A 20,674-nucleotide genomic window follows, 5' to 3' on the forward strand; every position below is an offset into this window, starting at 1 on the left:
TCTTTCCTCCGAGCCACTCTGCTTCTCGTGATAATAATTGTGATATCTGTTAAGCACTTACTATGTGCCAGGCACTCTACTAAGCGCTGGGGGAGATACAAAGTGATCAGGTTGTCCTCCGTGGGGCTCACAGTCCTCATCCCAGTTTTACAGATGAGGTAACTGAGGCCCAGAGAAGTGAAGTGACTTGCCCAAAGTCACCCAGCTGACAAGTGGCGGAGCCGGGATTGGAACCCATGACCTCTGACTCCAAAGCCCGGGCTCTTTCCACTGAGCCACTCTGTTTCTCATAATAATAATTGTTTCTTAAGCGCTTACTATGTGCCAGGCACTCTACTAAGCGCTGGGATGGATACAAGCAAATTGGCTTGGAGACAGTCCCTGTCCCACCTGGGGCTCACGGTCTCACTCCCCATTTTACAGATGAGGTAACTGAGGCCCAGAGAAGTTAAATGACTTGCTCAAGGTCACACGGCAGACAAGCGGCAGAAACGGGATCAGAACCCACTGACCTTCGGACGCCCAGGGCTGGGCTTTTTCCACTACGCTGTGATACAAGATAATCAGGCTAGGCACGGTCATCATCATCATCATCATAATCAATCGTATTTATTGAGCGCTTACTATGTGCAGAGCACTGTACTAAGCGCTTGGGAAATACAAATTGGCAACATAGAGAGACAGTCCCTACCCAACAGGGGGCTCACAGTCTAAAAGGGGGAGACAGAGAACAACACCAAACATACTAACAAAATAAATACACAAATAAATAAATAAATAAACAGATAATAATAATAATAATAATAAATAATAAAAAAAAATAAATAGCCACATGTGGCTCACAGTCTAAATAAGAGGGATGAACAAGTACTGAATCCCCATTTTACAGCTGAAGAAACTGGGGCACAGAGAAGGTAAGTGACGCATCCAGTGTCACACAGCAGGCGCCGGCAGAGCGGAATTAGAACCCAGGCCCTCTGCCTCCCAAGCTCTTTCCACTAGGCCACGCTGCTTCTGGTTCACATTGTGGAGTACGTGCCAAATGACAGTCAGAACGGGCACTTGTGTGACTTGGGGGAAATCATTTCACTTCCCTGTGTCTCAGGTTGCTCCTCTTGTGCGTTTAGTACTTAAGCGCTTAGTACAGTGCTCTGCACCCAGTAAGCGCTCAACAAATACGATTGATTGATTGTGTAAATGGGGATTAAAATACCTGTTCTCCCGCCTTCTGAGGCTGTGAACCTCGGGGGGGATGGGGCCTGTGTCTGACCCGATTCGCTTGCATCTATCGCAGTGCTTAACACATCCGAACATACTAAGAGCTAGATAAATACCAATATTATCATTATCATTTCCTCTGGGATACTGCTTGCTTGTAAATCGTACTTCTCATATAACACACTGCCTGGAACATACTAAGAGCTAGATAAATACCAACATTATCATTATCATTTGCTCTGGGATACTGCTTGCTTGTAAATCGTACTTCTCATATAACAGCATAAACAAAAAACCGCAGGAACACACGTTCCATGGAAATAAAAACAGCCTCTGGGGGAATTGGTGAGATTTTCTTAGAACCCTACCTGGATACTCTGGCTTTCAAATCCCAAAAGTTTAAATTTCCGTCCACGTCACCGAGGACTAACGTATCGCCTTTCCAGGCAATGCACGTGATGCTGCCCATGCTCCCCTGGAAAAACAACACGAGACAGACATCACGTACCAGCAATCACGACTCGGAAAGAAATGTTTCTAAGAAACAGGATGGTGTGGATTTTTTTATACACCAATTCCTACTTCAAAATACAAATACATTTGTCCGAACCGACGAAAGCGGTGCTGAGGCATTCTCCGTTCACTCTAAGCCTCACATATCACACGGCTGCACAGTTTATAAACTTTGCTAAGTGAAGAAAAACAGAATGACTCCGGTTTGACATCCGACTTCAGCTTCTCAACTGTCAGAAATAAATCAGAGAACCTGGGTTCTAATCCCACGTTTATCATTTGTCTGCTCTGTGACCTTGGACAGGTCGCTTCTCTGTGCCTCAGTTTCCTCACCTGCAACAAATGGATTCAATACTTGGTCTCCCTTTTATTAGACTGTGAGCCCCATGAGGGACAGGGACTGGTATCTTGGGTTTTTTTTTGTTCTTTTTAAATGGCTTTTGTTAAGTGCTTACTCTGTGCCAGGCACTGAACTAAGTACTGGGATAGATATAACAGTCCAGGTCCCACGTGGGACTCACAGTCTTAATCCCCATTTTACGGATGAGGTAACTGAGGCACAGCGGTTACGTGACTTACCCAAGGTCACACAGTAGACAAGTGGCAGAGCGGGGATTAGAACTCAGGTCTTTCTGACTCTCCAGATACATGTTCTAATAACATAATCATCTTACCTCCTTCCCTTCCCCACAGCACCTGTATATATGTATATATGTTTGTACATATTTATTACTCTATTTATTTATTTATTTTACTTGTACATATCTATTCTATTTATTTTATTTTGTTAGTATGTTTGGTTTTGTTCTCTGTCTCCCCCTTTTAGACTGTGAGCCCAATGTTGGGTAGGGACTGTCTCTATATGTTGTCAATTTGTACTTCCCAAGCGCTTAGTACAGTACTCTGCACATGGTAAGCGCTCAATAAATATGATTGATTGATTGATAATAACTAATAACGCGTACGTATAATAATAGCGTGTACTGTGTGCAGAGCACTGTACTGGGCGCTTGGGAAGTACAGGTTGGCAACATATAGAGACGGTCCCTACCCAACAGTGGGCTCACAGTCGAGAATTAATTGATTTTTCCAAATATTTTCCTATTAACACTAGTCGTGGTTACATTTATCTCAGCAAAATATTACGGTAAAACTGACTGAAGATAAAAAATGTTGTTTTTAATCAAAATGTGTACCCAAGGGGAATAAAAGAAACAGTTCAACCGATAACATTCTTTTGGGCAGTTACTGGAGGATTTTCCAAATATTTTTCTACTAAACAAGACTAGTCGGGTTTACATTTATCTCAGCAAAATATTACGGTAAAACTGACTGAAGATAAAAAATGTTGTTTTTATCAAAATGTGTACCCAAGGGGAATAAAAGAAACAGTTCAACCGATAACATTCTTTTGGGCAGTTCCTGGAGGATTGTATAGTGTTGCATATTTCATTCATTCATTCAGTCGTGTTTATTGAGGGCTTGCCGTGTGCAGGGCGCTGTGCTGAGCGCTTGGAAAGTACTATTCGGCAACAGAGACAGTCCCTACCCACCAACGGGCTCACAGTCTAGAAGGGGGAGACAGACAACAAAACTAAACAAGTAGACAGGTGTCAGTACCATCAAAATAGATAAAATAAAATTATAGATATATACGCGTCATTAATAAAATACATAGCGCGATAAGTACGTACAAATATACACAACTGCTGTTGGGAAGGGGAAGCGGGTAGGACAGAGGGAGGGATTTTACTCCTTTCCAAAAACGCGTGTGAGAACTGGAGCTCAGGTTGTTTTGGTAATTCATTACCGTCTTTCTTACACAGTTTTCATGTCAAAAGAAAAGCGTCCCCAGCTAAAATTTCATGCCCAAAGGTTATTTACAAATGAGCACTTGGGGAATTCATGAGACAGACGTGTATTAAACTAGGCCTTTCCCATACTGAATAACTGCTCAAGTTTCAATGGCTCTTGCCCCCTGGCTTTTAAACCTGCTCCCAGAGTTCTCCTATTCCAAAAGAAACCCTCCAAACCTTCCTCTATCCCACTGCACCGTCCAGTTTTATCTCCCCTTTTCCCATTCCAGTCCAAATGCTCCTACAGGTTGGTTACAACTGCCGCTTCCATTTCCATTTCCATTTCCGGCCTTCCCAGACTGAGCCCCTTCCTTCCTCTCCCCCCTCGTCCCCCTCTCCATCCCCCCGTCTTACCTCCTTCCCTTCCTCACAGCACCTGTATACATGTATATATGTTTGTACGTATTTATTACTCTATTTATTTTACTTGTACATATCTATTCTTTTTATTTTATTTTGTTAATATGCTTGGTTTTGTTCTCCGTCTCCCCCTTCTAGACTGTGAGCCCACTGTTGGGTAGGGACTGTCTCTATGTGTTGCCGACTTGTACTTCCCAAGCGCTTAGTACAGTGCTCTGCACACAGTAAGTGCTCAATAAATACGACTGATTGATTAATAACGTTATGTTGCCAACGTGTACTTCCCAAGTGCTTAGTACAGTGCTCTGCACTCAGAAAGCGCTCAATAAATACGATTGATTGATAACGTTATGTTGCCAACTTGTACTTCCCAAGCGCTTAGTACAGTGCTCTGCACACAGTAAGCGCTCAATAAATACGATTGAATGAATGAATGAACGTTCTACCCACTAGGGCACGCTGGCCTCTGTGTTCCCCACATAGGGAAGCGCTTAACAAATACCATGAAAAATATTTAAGAAATGGCAGTCCGACTGATGGGTAGGAGAGAGTATCCAAAGGATATTACCGTCTCTATCTGTTGCCAACTTGTACTTCCCAAGCGCTTAGTTCAGTGCTCTGCACACAGTAAGCGCTCAATAAATACTATTAAATGAATGAATGAATATTGCGAATCCGAAACAGTGAATTTGAGCTTGGAACATGTCACTTCCTACTACTGCAGAGAAGAGCACGGACTTTGGAGTCGGAGGTCATGGGTTCAAATCCCGGCTCCGCCACTTGTCAGCTGGGTGACTTTGGGCAAGTCACTTCACCTCTCTGGGCCTCAGTTCCCTCATCTGGAAAATGGGGATGAAGACTGTGAGCCCCATGGGGGACAACCTGATTACCGTGTATCCCCCCAGCACTTAGAACAGTGCTTTGCACATAGTAAGTGCTTAATAAATGTCATCATTATTATTAAAACCACACACACACATTTTTTAAGTGAAGTGCCACGGCTGGGTAAGAACTATAATCCCGATCAATAAAAATATGACAATTCTATGTGGATTCACGTCTCGCTCGAAACCAGCTGACAGCAAATGGTGAAAACTACGGTACGCAGACGATTCTACCAAAGAGGATGAAGGGATTACATATAATTTAGGCCCTTGCGCTCCAAATTAAAAAGAAGAAGCCGCCTGGCTCAGTGGAAAGAGCCCGGGCTTTGGAGTCAGCGGTCATGGGTTCAAATCCAACTGTCAGCTGCGTGACTTTGGGCACGTCACTTCACTTCTCTGGGCCTCAGTTCCCTCATCTGGAAAATGGGGATGAAGACTGTGACATGGGACAACCTGATCACCTGGTAACCTCCCCAGCTCTTAGAACCGTGCTTCGCGCATAGTAAGCGCTTAATAAATGCCATCATCATCATTATTATTATTAATGAAAAGAAGTTAGTACAATTAACTTAATGTGAGCGTTTCTAGCCATCTTTTTTGACAGCATGCATAATTAATAATTACCTCCTTCCCTTCTCCACAGCACCTGCATATATGTATATATGTTTGCACATATTTGTTACTCTATTTATTTATTTTACTTGTCCATATCTATTCTATTTATTTTATTTTGTTAGTATGTTTGGTTTTGTTCTCTGTCTCCCCCTTTTAGACTGTGAGCCCACTGTTGGGTAGGGACTGTCTCTGTATGTTGCCAACTTGGACTTCCCAAGGGCTTAGTACAGTGCTGTGCACACAGTAAGCGCTCAATAAATACGATTGATGATGATTGATGATTAAACCAATTGGCATTGGTTTTCTCACCAATATTCTAATTCCCGGATTTTAAAGGACAATATACCTCATGTGGAATACGCACTTTTGGAATGAACTAGGCAGGACAGAGCTGGGCAGGGGAGACCTTAGGAGGGACGAGGAGCTTGGCGTGCCTCGCTTTGTACAGCCCACATTTGCCCTCGAGTTTTGTGTTGTTTTGATATTTCAGCATGTCAGTGTGTCATCATCATCATCGATCGCATTTATTGAGCGCTTACTGTGTGCGGAGCACTGTACTAAGCGCTTGGGAAGTACAAATTGGCAACATATAGAGACAGTCCCTACCCAACAGTGGGCTCACAGTCTAACTCCCCAGTCATTACTCCCCCCACTAATTACAGATTGTGAGCCCCTCGTGGGACGGGGTTGGGTCCAATTCCCACACTTGGCACAGTGCTCTGCACGCAGTTAACACTTAATACGTACAGTTACTACTACTATTTACCTTGCAGCTTTTTCCACACTTGTGGGAACACACCAAACCACGCATACACGCGAAGGCAAAACAAAAATATCAACTCAAGGACGTACACGGAGAAACTCATAAAATGAAAAATAAAAAACCCCAGAGACGCAGAAAGACTTACGAACCTCCATGCACAGACAGGGCAACACACAAACAAACCCCAACGATCACTCGGGGACATACCGGTGGGATACAAAGGGACACACTCGGGAATCCCGACACCGGGAATCACCGCCACGGCTCAAACAACAACAAAACGTCCGCAGAGTAGAAAATGCGAAGCGCACTCAAGCACACGCGTTTAATTCAGATACAGGCAGTCTGTCCACCCTCCACTTCCCAGCCCAATAACTGCTAAGGCTTCCCGAGTTTCTGCAGAACGCTTCCGCATTTCTTTTCGCCAGGGATCGCTGAGACGTGGTAAATAGCTTCTCCGGAAGGAACCAACTCGCCGGGGTTTCCCACTTATCTGCAGCGGAAAGCAGGAGACCTTGTGGAGGGTAATAAACTTAGCAACACAACTTTTCCAGTACTTTGAAGAAAAATATGTTAAAAAATGAACATTTAATCAATCAATCAATCGTATTTATTGAGCCGCTTACTGTGTGCAGAGCACTGTACTAAGCGCTTGGGAAGGACAAGTTGGCAACAACTTAATAAACACTAACAATAAACAATTTAATATAAAAATTACGGCTATTTCCCAAATAAAAAAAAATTAAAAATGCATCACGTTAGCCTGGAGGGCTCACTATCACATGAAGAATGAACTCTATGACAGAGAACATTCAAGATTTTAAAGGACCTCCAGAAAGAGCATGTAATGATAATAAAATGATATTATAATATAATATAATAATATAATAATATAAAATATTATATATATAATATAATGATAATAAAAGAAAACTTCTCGGCAGTCTCGCGTTTCCTCCTGCCTTCAGGACATCTCTCTTTAGATGTCCCCCCGGCACCTCAAACTTAACGGGTCCAAAGCAGAACTCCTTATCTTCCCACCCAACCCCTGCCCTCTCCGTGACTTTCCCGTCCCTGTAGCCAGCACCGCCATCCTTCCTGTCTCCCACACCTTGGGATTATCCTCCACTCCTCTCTCTTTTTCAACCCCGCACGGTCCATTCATCGCTAAATCCTGTCGGTTTGACCTTCCCGACATCGCTAAAATCCACCCTTTCCTCTCCATCCAATCTGCAACCACGTCCATCCAGACACTTTTCCGATCCCGCCTCGATCACTGTATCGGCCTCCTTGTCTCTCTCCACTCCAGTTCGTACTTCGCTCTGCTGCCCAGGTCATTTTTCTACAAAAAAAGGAGCCCATTCTTCCCCGATCTTCAAGAACCTCCAGGGCTTGCCCTTCGCATCAAACAGAAATTCCTTACCATCGGCTTTAAAGCACTCCATCACCTTATCTAGCTGCTCTCCTACTACAACCTGGGTAGGGACCGTCTCTATACGTCGCCAACTTGTACTTCCCAAGCGCTTAGTACAGTGCTCTGCACACAGTAAGCGCTCAATAAATACGACTGAATGAATGAATGAACCTAGCGCACACGCTTTGCTCGCCTAAGTCAGTCTATTCACCGTACCTCAATCTCATCTATCTCGCCCACATCCTGCCCTCACATCTGGTAGAGCAATCACTCAATCAGATTTATTGAGCGATTATGGTGTGCACAGCACCATAATTAAACCGATAATTAAACCAATTTCCCCTTTTAGACTGTGAGCCCACTGTTGGGTAGGGACTGTCTCTATACGTTGCCAACTTGTACTTCCCAAGCGCTTAGTACAGTGCTCTGCACACAGTAAGCGCTCAATAAATACGATTGACTGATTGATTGATTGTACTAAGCGCTTGGGAGAGGACAATACAACAGAGTTGGTAGACACAATTCCTGCCCACGAACTCACAGTCTGGAGGAGAAATTCATTTATTCATTCAAACGTATTTATAGAGCACTTACCGGGTGCAGAGCACTGTGCTAAGCACTTGGGAGAGCACATTATAACAATAACGAGACACGTTCCCTGCCCATAACAAGCTTACAGTCTAGAGACGCGCTTACAGTCCAATCACTCTCCCTTCCTTCAAAGCCTTAATCAATCAAACAATCAATCGTATTTACTGAGCGCTTACTATGTGCAGAGCACTGTACTAAGCGCTTGGGAAGTACAAATTGGCAACACATAGAGACAGTCCCTACCCAACAGTGGGCTCACAGTCTAAAAGAAGTCTTAATGAAGGCACATCTCCCAGACTAACCCCTCATTTCCCCTCCCACTCCCTTCACCATCGCCTTTGCACTTGGATTTGCTCCCCTCATTCACCGTCCCCTCAACCCCACCGTACTTAAGTCCGTGTCCGTAATTCCTTTATTTATATTAACTCAGACTGTAATCTCATTGTGGGCAGGGAATATGTCTACAAGCTCTGCTATCGCGTACTCGGCCCAGTGCTTAGTACAGTGTTCCGCACCCATTAGGCACTCAATAAATATGACTGATTGTCTGACTGCTTTGAAAAATGCGACGACTGAGACGCGCCGTCCCAGTGACCAATCCAGCCCAGAATTCTTTCTCCAAGAAGTCACGGGATGCTTGAAGTCACCGTCCCCCTCCCTTGCACCTCTGTTCGGGGACTTCCCCTCTAATTTTACATCCTTAATTTTCCCTCATCGAAGAATTATCTAAATGCGTCTGGAACTTGCTAATATTAACTGTCGGCACAATTTTCTGTGGTGATAAAATTCCTCAAATTGCGCTGAAGCATTCTGAAGGCTTTTGGAAATCTCTCTCGTGTCCCCTGGTTTCTCTTCTAGCCACTTTCTTGTTGACCCTTCAATAAATACTACGTTATATTTAAAGGCAGAAGTTTGTCTTACAGAAAAGTGACTGGAGTCTCTAGTTATTAATCTTGCCTCCTCGGTGTCGGTCTACAGTTAAGAAAAGTAGAATTTTTGCAGGGGAACCACAAAGTGCACGCTCTCTCTCTCCTTTTATGAATGCTATTGCCCCTGTCCTCGCTTTGGCTGTCTGGACGACTGTAAGGAAATTAAGAATCGGTTTAGCAGAGGGAGAGCTGAGCTTTAGCCTGGGAAGAAATATTAGAAGCAGGTTAACGGACTTCTACAAACTTCAGTCATGTAAAGAGAAACTCCATGTTTCCCCAGAAGTGGGTGAGAGGATATAGAAAAGGTAAGGTGTGGGACAGTCGGGAATTTTGAATAAGTGGCCCTCAGATTAATGATTAATAGTTTTACTAATTTAACACTGGATTATCACATTAATTTAGCGTTGGATTCATAATAAATAGTGACAATACTGGCATTTATTAAGCGCTCACTATGTGCAAGGCACTGTTCTAAGCACTGGGGAAATAATAATGGCATTTATTAAGCGCTCACTATGTGCAAGGCACTGTTCTAGGCGCTGGTTGAAATAATAATGGCATTTATTAAGCGCTCACTACGTGCAAGGCACCGTTCTAAGCGCTGGGGAAGCTACAAGGTGATCAGGCTGTCCCACGGGGGGCTCACAGTCTTAATCCCCATTTTACAGATGAGGTAACTGAGGCACAGAGAAGTGAAGCGAGGATTACTTACTGGATTCCTCATAGTATTATTATTATTAGTTAAGCATTTATTATGTGTCAAACACTGTGCTAAGGGCTAGGGTAGATACAAGTTAATCCGGTTCCTGTCCCGCATGGGACTCAGAGTCTAAGGAGGAGGGAGAAAAGGTACTGAATCTCTATTTAACAGTTGAGGAAACTGAGGCACAGAGAAGTTAAGGGCTTCGCCCAAAGTCACTCAGCAGGCAAGTGGCGGAGCCAGCATTATATCGCCCAGGTCCCCTGATTCCCAGCCCCAAGTTTTTTCCACTAGGGCATGCTTTAAAAAATCTAAATCATAGAAGTAGACTGTTTTCTTAAAATTCAATTTTCTTAAAGTACTAAAGATGGCTATTTATTCCAGGGTCAAGGTTTAATGGCCTTCAGATGAATTCTACTGAATTTAAGTACCTTCCTTATCACATAATTATGGTTGATAAATAGAGGAAAGTACTATTAGCAAGATGAAGTAGGCATATATTTCCTCAGTTAAGAGGAAACTATTTTTTATTAGCCTGTTGTGGTAGCGGCATAAAAGCTGATTAAAGCGTCTACAAAACTACATAACGCATTACTAATCAGGGAATATTGGCTTTATCCCTTCTTTGCAATGCCCCGTTTATTTATTCTATATTTTATTAGTCCCAGTTTTATCCTACAGATTATCATTGGAAAGCCACCAAGGAGAGGGACTTACACACTGGATGATACTCTTCAAATTATTTTAGGGCAGAAACACCAAGATACATCTCATTGATAAAACCTTTATTACTGTCGATTATTTATTGTTCAACCCCAAAGAGAGGAAAAAAAGACACAACAGTTTTCCAACTTCAAAGTCTTATGAAAGACAGCCAAACCTTTTTTTTTCTTTCGATTGGTATTTGTTACGTGCTTAATATGTGCCAGGCACTATACTAAGCGCTGAGGTAGATGTCTCTATATGTCTGTCTCTATATGACTGTTTCTATATGTTGCCAATTTGTACTTCCCAAGGGCTTAGTACAGTGCTCTGTACATAGTAAGCGCTCAATAAATACGATTGATGATGATGATGATGTAAGCTAATCAGGTTGGAAACAGTTCAGGTCCCACACGGGCTCACAGTCTTAACCCCCATTTTACAGACGAGGTAACTGAGGCACAGAGAAGGTAAGAGACTTGACCAAGGTCACACGGCAGACAAGTGGTGGAGCCAAAATGAGAACCCACGTCCTTCTGACGCCCGGGGCCGTGCTCTATCCACTAGGCTTCTTTAAACTACACTGCTTCCATTTAAACTTTCGACTCCACTTATCTTCTATACCGTGAGCCCGCCGTGGCCAGGGATTGTCTCTGTCGCTGAACTGTACTTACCAAGCGCTTAGCACAGCGCTCCGCACACAGTAAGCGTTCAATAAATACAACTGAGTGAACGAATAAAGCCGCTTGCCTCTAGACGATCGTTCTAAAGATTACACAACGCAATTATCGGGAAAAGGAAGATGAGGAAAGAATGACTCACATCAGGTGGGATCCGGGCACTGTCCTTCACTGAGTTCCCTTCCACCGTGAGATGATAAACTTGTCCGTCGGTATCAGTAAAGACAAAATGTTCTCGAGCGGAGATGTTCTGGCTCAGTTCAGATTTACTCTCGGCTTCCTGCAGCAAGCTTTGGGTTGGAAAGGATTAAGACAGTGATGACGCTTCTTCTCCTAAAAATGACACCCCTCATTGGTGATCTAAATAATTAGACTGTAAAGTGAGAGACCCTTGAACTACCTAAATAGAACCAATTCTTCACAGTGGCAAGGTCTCAAAAGTAAGATGCCTGCTTCAAAAACATTTTAGGCCATCCACAGCTCTAAGGCAGAGCCGGGGTGGGGGAAAAAGAAATTGATAAAGTGTTCCATGGAAGACAGACACTAACTCTCATAGACCACAGAGCTGTTTCAAGAATTACTTATGAGAATCGAGATGCGGAATCTATAAAACATCATTACCGCTTTCCCTCACTTTGGATATACTGGGACGTTCCACTCTGCATAAGACTAGTCTTAGTTTTTCAGGACGATGGTAAAAATTATGCAAAACCCCATTGTACGATAACTTCATATACGGACCACAGCTACATCGTAACCGATTAACTTGATACGTGTTTTATTACATTCATATTTTTGAAGTTTTGAAATGGCAATTATACTATCAGTCAACCGTATTTTGTACTAAGTGCTTGGGACAGTAAAACAGAATCATTAGCCACGATCCCTGCCCTCAGGGAGCTTTGAAGAAAGCACGGGAGATGGTCACTAAAATAAATTGCAGTTAGAAAGAAAAATGCAGGACAGAAAATCGTTGCATGGTGCTACTGTGGGGGTGTGAGGACCTACTGTGAGGTGGGAAGTGCCGAAAGTGACAGTTGGAAGGAAATAGGGTGAGGGGACGAAAATAAGTTTCCAATCTTCCAACTTTAGACAATGCTTGAAAATACAGCGGGATTTTGCTTCAGAGACTTTTTTTTTAGGAATGGAGCTGTCAAATATACAGATAAATGCCCGTATAGTGAACGATTACATAATCGAACTGCACTGGCAGGTTAAAGAGGTCCAGTCCGAATGATTAAAAAGCCTAATTTGGAGGCGGAGTTTCTTAAAACTCCGTTTTATTACAGACCTCAGGATGTTTATTCAAGGTTCGCAAAATACGGGAAGCCCTCAGATTTACAACACAACTGGCTCCTGAAAACCGCAGCTCAGATCAAAATCAGAACTAGCCGGTTTCTTACAGGAATCCAAGTCGGTTTTACCATATTTTTACCAAAGTTTCCCCAAACTGCCAACTCGACTTGAGATGAGTACTGAAGCTAAATGAATAAATTTATATCAGGAGGTCGCAGGCTAGGTTATCTTATTTTGACTTCACTGGAAGCAAGCCAGACTTCACCTTGACCCCCAGCTAGTCTTCAGCCCTAGCTTTTTCACTCCACGCCGCCTTTCTTCCCATCTCTTGCCCAAAGTGAAATTATTCCATTTTCCAATTATCCACAGATCCCGTGAACGACATTTCCCTTGCCACCCTCCCACCAGAGTCAGTGCTTCGTACAAAAGAATTAAAAACAATGTGATGTAAGGCTGAGTCAGGATGGAAACTGAGAATAATTAATAATTAGGGTATTAAGCACTTACTACGTGCCAGACCCTGTCTAAACACTGGAATAGGTAAGTTAATCAGATGGGACGGGGTCCCGTGGGGCTCAAAGTCTTTAGGATGAGGGAGTAGGATTTAATCCCCATTTTACAGGTGAGGTAAACGATGTACAGAGAAGTGACGTGACTTGTCCAAGGTCACACATTAGAAGCCTCTGACTCGCGGGCTCCATCCATTAGGCCACGCTGCTATCCCAAACCTCGCACGTGCCGTTCATATTAACTTCAACTATCTTAGGCTGAGAATTTCCTGTAAATCCAAGGAAGACCACTGGAAAGAAAGGCCCTAAAATATCTTTGTTTTCCCTCTTTCACGCTTCCTTCCTCTCCCCTTTGTCCCCCTCTCCATCCCCCCCATCTTACCTCCTTCCCTTCCCCACAGCACCTGTATATATGTATATATGTTTGTACATATTTATTACTCTATTTATTTATTTTACTCGTACATATCTATTCTATTTATTTTATTTTGTTAGTATGTTTGGTTTTGTTCTCTGTCTCCCCCTTTTAGACTGTGAGCCCACTGTTGGGTAGGGACTGTCTCTACATGTTGCCAGCCTGTACTTCCCAAGCGCTTAGTACAGTGCTCTGCACATAGTAAGCGCTCAATAAATACGATTGATGATGATGATGATGACGGACCGATATGGCATACGGCTTACTCGATGCACTAAAACTCAGGTAATAAAAGCGATATTTGAGATCAAATAACTTTCATTGCCGGAATTTTCTCTACCACTCAACCCCCAAAAGTAAACTCCTATAATTTTCTAGAGGCACATGTAATAAGCCATAAAGCCTCCAAGCAGAATAATGGATGACACAATCGTCCTGTTCAGAATATGACGACTCCTCGTTACGGGCAGGGACCGTGGCCACTAATTCCGTTGGACTGTACTCTCCCAAGCGCTTCGTACAGTGTTCCGCCCGTCGGAAGCGCTCAGTAAACAGCACGAACTGACGGTTGATTAAGACAAGTCACTACACCTTATAACCGAAGACTCCACGCCAAGCTCTGTATCAGAGACCACAGTCTGTCGGGCCATGGCTTCTCGGGCGGCCAGCTGCTTCTTTCTCAGGCTCTTCAGATTGTGCGACGGCGACCATTCCTGGGAAGGAGAGAAAAAAAAAAGCAGACTATAATAATAATAATAATAATAATAATAATAATAATAATAATAATGACAGCATTTATTAAGCGCTTACTATGTGCAAAGCACTGTTCTAAGCACTGGCAAAACGCTTAGGGATTACTTACGATACGTTGGCTTGAGCCCCGTCACCACATTCCGGCTAATTACGCTAATTACCACTGTTGGGCTCTGAAAGTTTGAATTTGCTCGTGTTTCTTAGGAAAAACCGGGCAGAAGAAAGTGTGGGGTTAAGAAGTTTCAGGATGGAGGCTAGAGCCAAGAACTCCTTGTATCTTTAGTGTTCTTTACTGATTCTCACTGGAAATCCTCCCCTAGACTCATTATGGGCAGGGAACGTAACCCTAATCTTATTTTACTGGATGCTCCCAAACGTTTAGCACACTGGTCTGGGCTCCGCACGCAGTAAGTGCTCAATAAATATGATTGAATGAACGCATGGTCTGCACGTAGAAAGCAATCAACACATGTCACCGATCGACTGGAATAACGGTTTCTCAATAGGGATGCTCGAACTGTCCTTTGCAAAGCAAAGAATTAACTTTACACTTAAGGATTACTACATTCCCAAGTAAAAATGGCTCGGTCGATCTATCGATAGTATTTCTTGAGGGCCGACTGTGCACAAATGTCACGGATCGACTGGAATAACGGTTTCTCAACAGGGACGCTCCAACTGTCCTTTGTAAAGCAAAGAATTAACTTTACACTTAAGGATTACTACATTCCCAAGTAAAAATGGCTCGGTCGATCTATCGATAGTATTTCTTGAGGGCCGACTGTGCACAAATGTCACTGATCGACTGGAATAACGGTTTCTCAATAGGGATGCTCCAACCGTCCTTTGTAAAGCAAAGAATTAACTTTACACTTAAGGATTACTACATTCCCAAGTAAAAATGGCTCGGTTGATCTATCGATAGTATTTCTTGAGGGCCGACTGTGCACAAACGTCACTGATTGACTGGAATAACGGTTTCTCAAAAGGGACGCTCCAACCGTCCTTTGTAAAGCAAAGAATTAACTTTACACTTAAGGATTACTACATTCCCAAGTAAAAATGGCTCGGTCGATCTATCGATAGTATTTCTTGAGGGCCGACTGTGCACAAATGTCACTGATCGACTGGAATAACGGTTTCTCAATAGGGATGCTCCAACTGTCCTTTGCAAAGCAAAGAATTAACTTTACACTTAAGGATTACTACATTCCCAAGTAAAAATGGCTCGGTCGATCTATCGATAGTATTTCTTGAGGGCCGACTGTGCACAAATGTCACTGATCGACTGGAATAACGGTTTCTCAATAGGGATGCTCCAACTGTCCTTTGCAAAGCAAAGAATTAACTTTACACTTAAGGATTACTACATTCCCAAGTAAAAATGGCTCCGTCGATCTATCGATAGTATTTCTTGAGGGTCGACTGTGCAGAGCTTTGCGCTTGAGAGGGTGAAATAAACTTACCGGACGTGATCTCCGTGCTCAAGGATCTTACTGGGGGAGACATCACAGATAAATTACATCTTTTCGACTGTGAGCCCACTGTTGGGTAGGGACTGTCTCTATATGTTGCCAACTTGGACTTCCCAAGCGCTTAGTCCAGTGCTCTGCACACAGTAAGCGCTCCAATAAATACGACTGATGGTGATAAATTACAGGTAGGAGGAAGAAATACATCAGGAAAATTCATGCATCAGAGCGGCGGGGCAGTAAGCAACCTGTGTATTTAGCCAAAATTATATGTAAGGCGGGAAGATAGGACTGTGAACCCGCTGTTCGGTAGAGACCGTCTCTCTATGTTGCCGACTTGTACTTCCCAAGCGCTCAGTACAGTGCTCGGCACACAGTAAGCGCTCAATCAATACGACTGAATGAATGGAATATGAAATCAAGCGGGAAAGACCTGCCTCCTGGAAGAGAGCTACAAAGTGCTTGGAAGAATACAAGGAAGTGTAGACATGACCCCCGCCCTCAAGGAATTTGCAGTCGAGTGCGAAAGACAGGCACTAAAATAAATTATGCTTAGGGGGATGCAATGGAATAAAAAGATATGAACATCATTCAATAGTATTTATTGAGCGTTTACTACGTGCAGAGCACTGTATTCATTCATTCTTGGATCCTTGGCTCCTTGGATTCTTGGCTCCGCCACTTGTCTTTGGGCATAAGTCACTTCACTTCTCTGTGCCTCAGTTACCTCATCTGTAAAATGGGGATTAAGCCGGTGAGCCCCCCGTGGGACAACCTGATCACCTTGTAAACTCCTCAGCGCTTAGAACAGGGCTTTGCACATAGTAAGCGCTTAATAAACGCCATCATTATTATTATTATTCTTGGGAGTCAGAGGTTGTGGGTTCTAATCCTGGCTCTGACACATCATCTGTGTGACTTCGGGCAAGTCACTTAACTTCTCTGTGCCTTAGTTACCTCATCTGTAAAATGGGGATTAAGCCGGTGAGCCCCCCGTGGGACAACCTGATCACCCTGTAAACTCCTCAGAGCTCAGAACAGTGCTTTGCACATAGTAAGCGCTTAATAAATGCCATCATTATTACTATTATTCTTGGGAGTCAGAGGTTGTGGGTTCTAATCCTGGCTCTGACACTTATCTGTGTGACTTTGGGCAAGTCACTTAACTTCTCTGTGCCTCAGTTATCTCATCTGTAAAACAGGGATTAAGCCGGTGAGCCCCCCGTGGGACAACCTGATCACCCTGTAAACTCCTCAGAGCTCAGAACAGTGCTTTGCACATAGTAAGTGCTTAATAAACGCCATCATTATTATTATTATTATTGGGAGTCAGAGGTTGTGGGTTCTGATCCTGGCTCTGACACATCATCTGTGTGACTTCGGGCAAGTCACTTAACTTCCCTGTGCCTCAGTTATCTCATCTGTAAAACGGGGATTAAGACGGTGAGCCCCCCGTGGGACAACCTGATCACCTTGTAAACTCCTCAGCGCTTAGAACAGTGCTTTGCACATAGTAAGCGCTTAATAAATGCCATCATCATTATTATTATTCTTGGGAGTCAGAGGTTGTGGGTTCTAATCCAGGCCCTGACACTTATCATCTGTGTGACTTCGGGCAAGTCACTTAACTTCTCTGTGCCTCAGTTATCTCGTCTGTAATATGGTGATTAAGACGGCGAGCCCCAGGTGGGACAACCTGATCACCTTGTAAACTCCTCAGAGCTCAGAACAGTGCTTTGCACATAGTAAGCGCTTAATAAATGCCATCATTATTATTATTGTTATTCTTGGGAGTCAGCGGTTGTGGGTTCTAATCCTGCCTCTGACACTTATCATCTGTGTGACTTCGGGCAAGTCACTTAACTTCCCTGTGCCTCAGTTATCTCATCTGTAAATGGGGGATTAAGACGGTGAGCCCCACGTGGGACAACCTGATCACCTTGTAAACTCCTCAGCGCTTAGAACAGGGCTTTGCACATAGTAAGCGCTTAATAAATGCCATCATTATTATTATTATTCTTGGGAGTCAGAGGTTGTGGGTTCTAATTCTGGCTCTGACACTTATCTGTGTGACTTTGGGCAAGTCACTTAACTTCTCTGTGCCTCAGTTATCTCATCTGTAAAACAGGGATTAAGCCAGTGTGCCCTCCGTGGGACAACCTGATCACCCTGTAAACTCCTCAGAGCTCAGAACAGTGCTTTGCACATAGTAAGCGCTTAATAAATGCCATCATTATTATTATTATTCTTGGGAGTCAGAGGTTGTGGGTTCTAATCCTGGCTCTGACACATCATCTGTGTGACTTTGGGCAAGTCACTTAACTTCTCTGTGCCTCAGTTATCTCATCTATAAAACGGGGATTAAGCCGGTGAGCCCCCCGTGGGACAACCTGATCACCTTGTAAACTCCTCAGCGCTTAGAACGGTGCTTTGCACATAGTAAGCGCTTAATAAATGACATCATTACTATTATTCTTGGGAGTCAGAGGTTGTGGGCTCTAATCCCGGCTCTAACACTTATCATCTGTGTGACTTCGGGCAAGTCACTTAACTTCTCTGTGCCTCAGTTATCTCATCTGTAAAATGGTGATTAAGACAGTGAGCCCCCCGTGGGACAACCTGATCACCTTGTAAACTCCTCAGCGCTTAGAACAGTGCTTTGCACATAGTAAGCACTTAATAAATGCCATCATTATTATTATTATTCTTGGGAGTCAGAGGTTGTGGGTTCTAATCCTGGCTCTGACACTTATCATCTGTGGGACTTCGGGCGCAAGTCGCTTAACTTCTCTGTGCCTCAGTTATCTCATCTGTAAATGGAGGATTAAGACGGTGAGCCCCACGTGGGACAACCTGATCACCTTGTATCTACACCAGAGCTTAGAACAGTGCCGGGCACACAGTAAGCGCCTAACAAATACTGTCATCATCATTCATTCAATCACATTAACTGAGCGCTTCCTGTACTAAGAGCTTGGGAGGGCCCAATACAACAATAAACAGACGCGTTCCCGGGCCACAGCGAGCTCACAGTCTAGAGGGGGGAGAAAGACATGAATATGCATAAATAGATCAATCAATCAATCAATACATAAATTACAGATATACACCTAAGCGCCATGGGGCTGGGATGGGAATAAATAATAATAATAATAATAATAATGGCATTTATTAAGCACTTACTATGTGCAAAGCACTGTTCTAAGCGCTGGAGAGATTACAAGGTGATCGAGTTGTCCCACGGGGGGCTCACAATGAAATAAATGAAAGTCAAAGTGACACGGAAGGGAGCGGGGCTTAGCATAGTGTAAGAAGCGCTTGGGAGAGGACAATATTACAGAATTAGCAGACAAGTTCCCTGCCCGCAATGAGTCTACAGTCTAGGGGGTAACGGTGGGGTGTGGGTACCCAAGCGGTGTGGAAACAGCCCGGGCTTTGGAGTCAGAGGTCACGGGTTCAAATCCCGCCTCCGCCACCCGTCAGCTGGGTGACTTTGGGCAAGTCACTTCACTTCTCTGGGCCTCCGTTCCCTCATCTGTAAAACGGGGATGAAGACTGTGAGCCCCGCGGAGGACAACCTGATCACTCTGTATCTCCCCCAGCGCTTAGTAGAGTGCCTGGCACATCATCATCATCAATCGCATTTATTGAGCGCTTACTATGTGCAGAGCACTGGACTAAGCGCTTGGGAAGTACAAACTGGCAACATATAGAGACAGTCCCTACCCAACAGTGGGCTCACAGTCTAAAAGGGGGAGACAGAGAACAAAACCAAACATACTAACAAAATAAAATAAATAGAATAGATATGTACAAATAAAATAGAGTAATAAATATGTACAAACATATATACATATATATAATACTATTATTATATTATATTATATATATTATATATTATACTGTTATTATACTACTATTATTATACTATTGTTAAAATATTATATTATATAGTAAGCGTTTAACAGATTATCTCAATTATTATTATGAGAAGCAGAGTGGCTCGGTGGAAAGAGCCCGGGCTTTGGAGTCAGAGGTCATGGGTTCAAATCCCGGCTCCACCACTTGTCAGCTGGGTGACTTTGGGCAAGTCACTTCACTTCTCCGGGCCTCAGTTCCCTCATCTGTAAAATGGGGATTAAGACTGTGAGCCCCCCGTGGGGCGACCTGTTCACCCTGTAACCTCCCCAGCGCTTAGAACGGTGCTTTGCGCATAGTACGCGCTTAAGAAATGCCATTAGTATTATTATTAAAGTGCTGAAGTAGCACTTCAGTAGGAAGGGAAACAGGACCGATTTAATCAGGAAAGGAGTCCTGGAGGAGGTGAAATTTCCAGAAGGGTTTTGAAGAAGGGGAGAGCTGCGGTCTGTCAGCTGTGAAGGAGGAGGGAGGATATGACTTCTAGACTGTGAGCCCACTGCTGGGTAGGGACCGTCTCTATATGTTGCCGACTTGGACTTCCCAAGCGCTTAGTACAGTGCTCTGCACACAGTAATAATAATAATAATGATGGCATTTATTAAGCGCTTACTATGTGCAAGGCACTGTTCTAAGCGCCGGGGAGGTTACAGAGTAATCAGGTTGTCCCCCGGGGGGCTCACGGTCTTAATCCCCATTTTACAGATGAGGGAACTGAGGCCCAGAGAAGTGAAGCGACTTTGCCCAAAGTCACCCAGCTGACGAGTGGCCGAGCCGGGATTTGAACCCACGGCCCCCGACTCCAAAGCCCGGGCTCTCACTGTGGGCGGGGAATGCATCTGTTTTATAAACTGTACTCTCTCGATGGCTTAGTACAGTGCTCTGCACACAGCAAGCACTCAATAAATACGATCGAATGAATGAATACGACTGACTGATAAACAGAAACTCCTTACCACTGGCTCTCTCTCCTGCTACCTTACCTCCCTGATTTCCTACTACTACTAATAATAATGATGGCATTTATAAAGCGCTCTATAAATAAGACTGAATGAACATGTGCAAGAGAGTGACGGGGGGAGATGT

At 43.8% G+C, this 20,674-nt stretch overlaps 1 protein-coding gene across 2 annotated transcripts in view; it reads right to left on the reverse strand.

The window, feature by feature from the left end:
* Positions 1–20,674, reverse strand: part of WDR11 (WD repeat domain 11) — a 141,408-nt gene that overhangs the window by 49,675 nt on the left and 71,059 nt on the right. For both annotated transcript variants that reach the window (XM_038757737.1, XM_038757736.1), the window contains exons 15-17: positions 14,037–14,158; positions 11,368–11,515; positions 1,587–1,693 (exon numbers count right to left, since the gene is read on the reverse strand). In XM_038757737.1, coding sequence (XP_038613665.1) covers positions 1,587–1,693; positions 11,368–11,515; positions 14,037–14,158 — 377 coding nt within the window. The remainder of the gene's footprint in view (positions 1–1,586; positions 1,694–11,367; positions 11,516–14,036; positions 14,159–20,674) is intronic.

This window comes from Tachyglossus aculeatus, chromosome 16 (assembly GCF_015852505.1).
Source record: "Tachyglossus aculeatus isolate mTacAcu1 chromosome 16, mTacAcu1.pri, whole genome shotgun sequence".
Classification (NCBI taxonomy): Eukaryota; Metazoa; Chordata; class Mammalia; order Monotremata; family Tachyglossidae; genus Tachyglossus; species Tachyglossus aculeatus.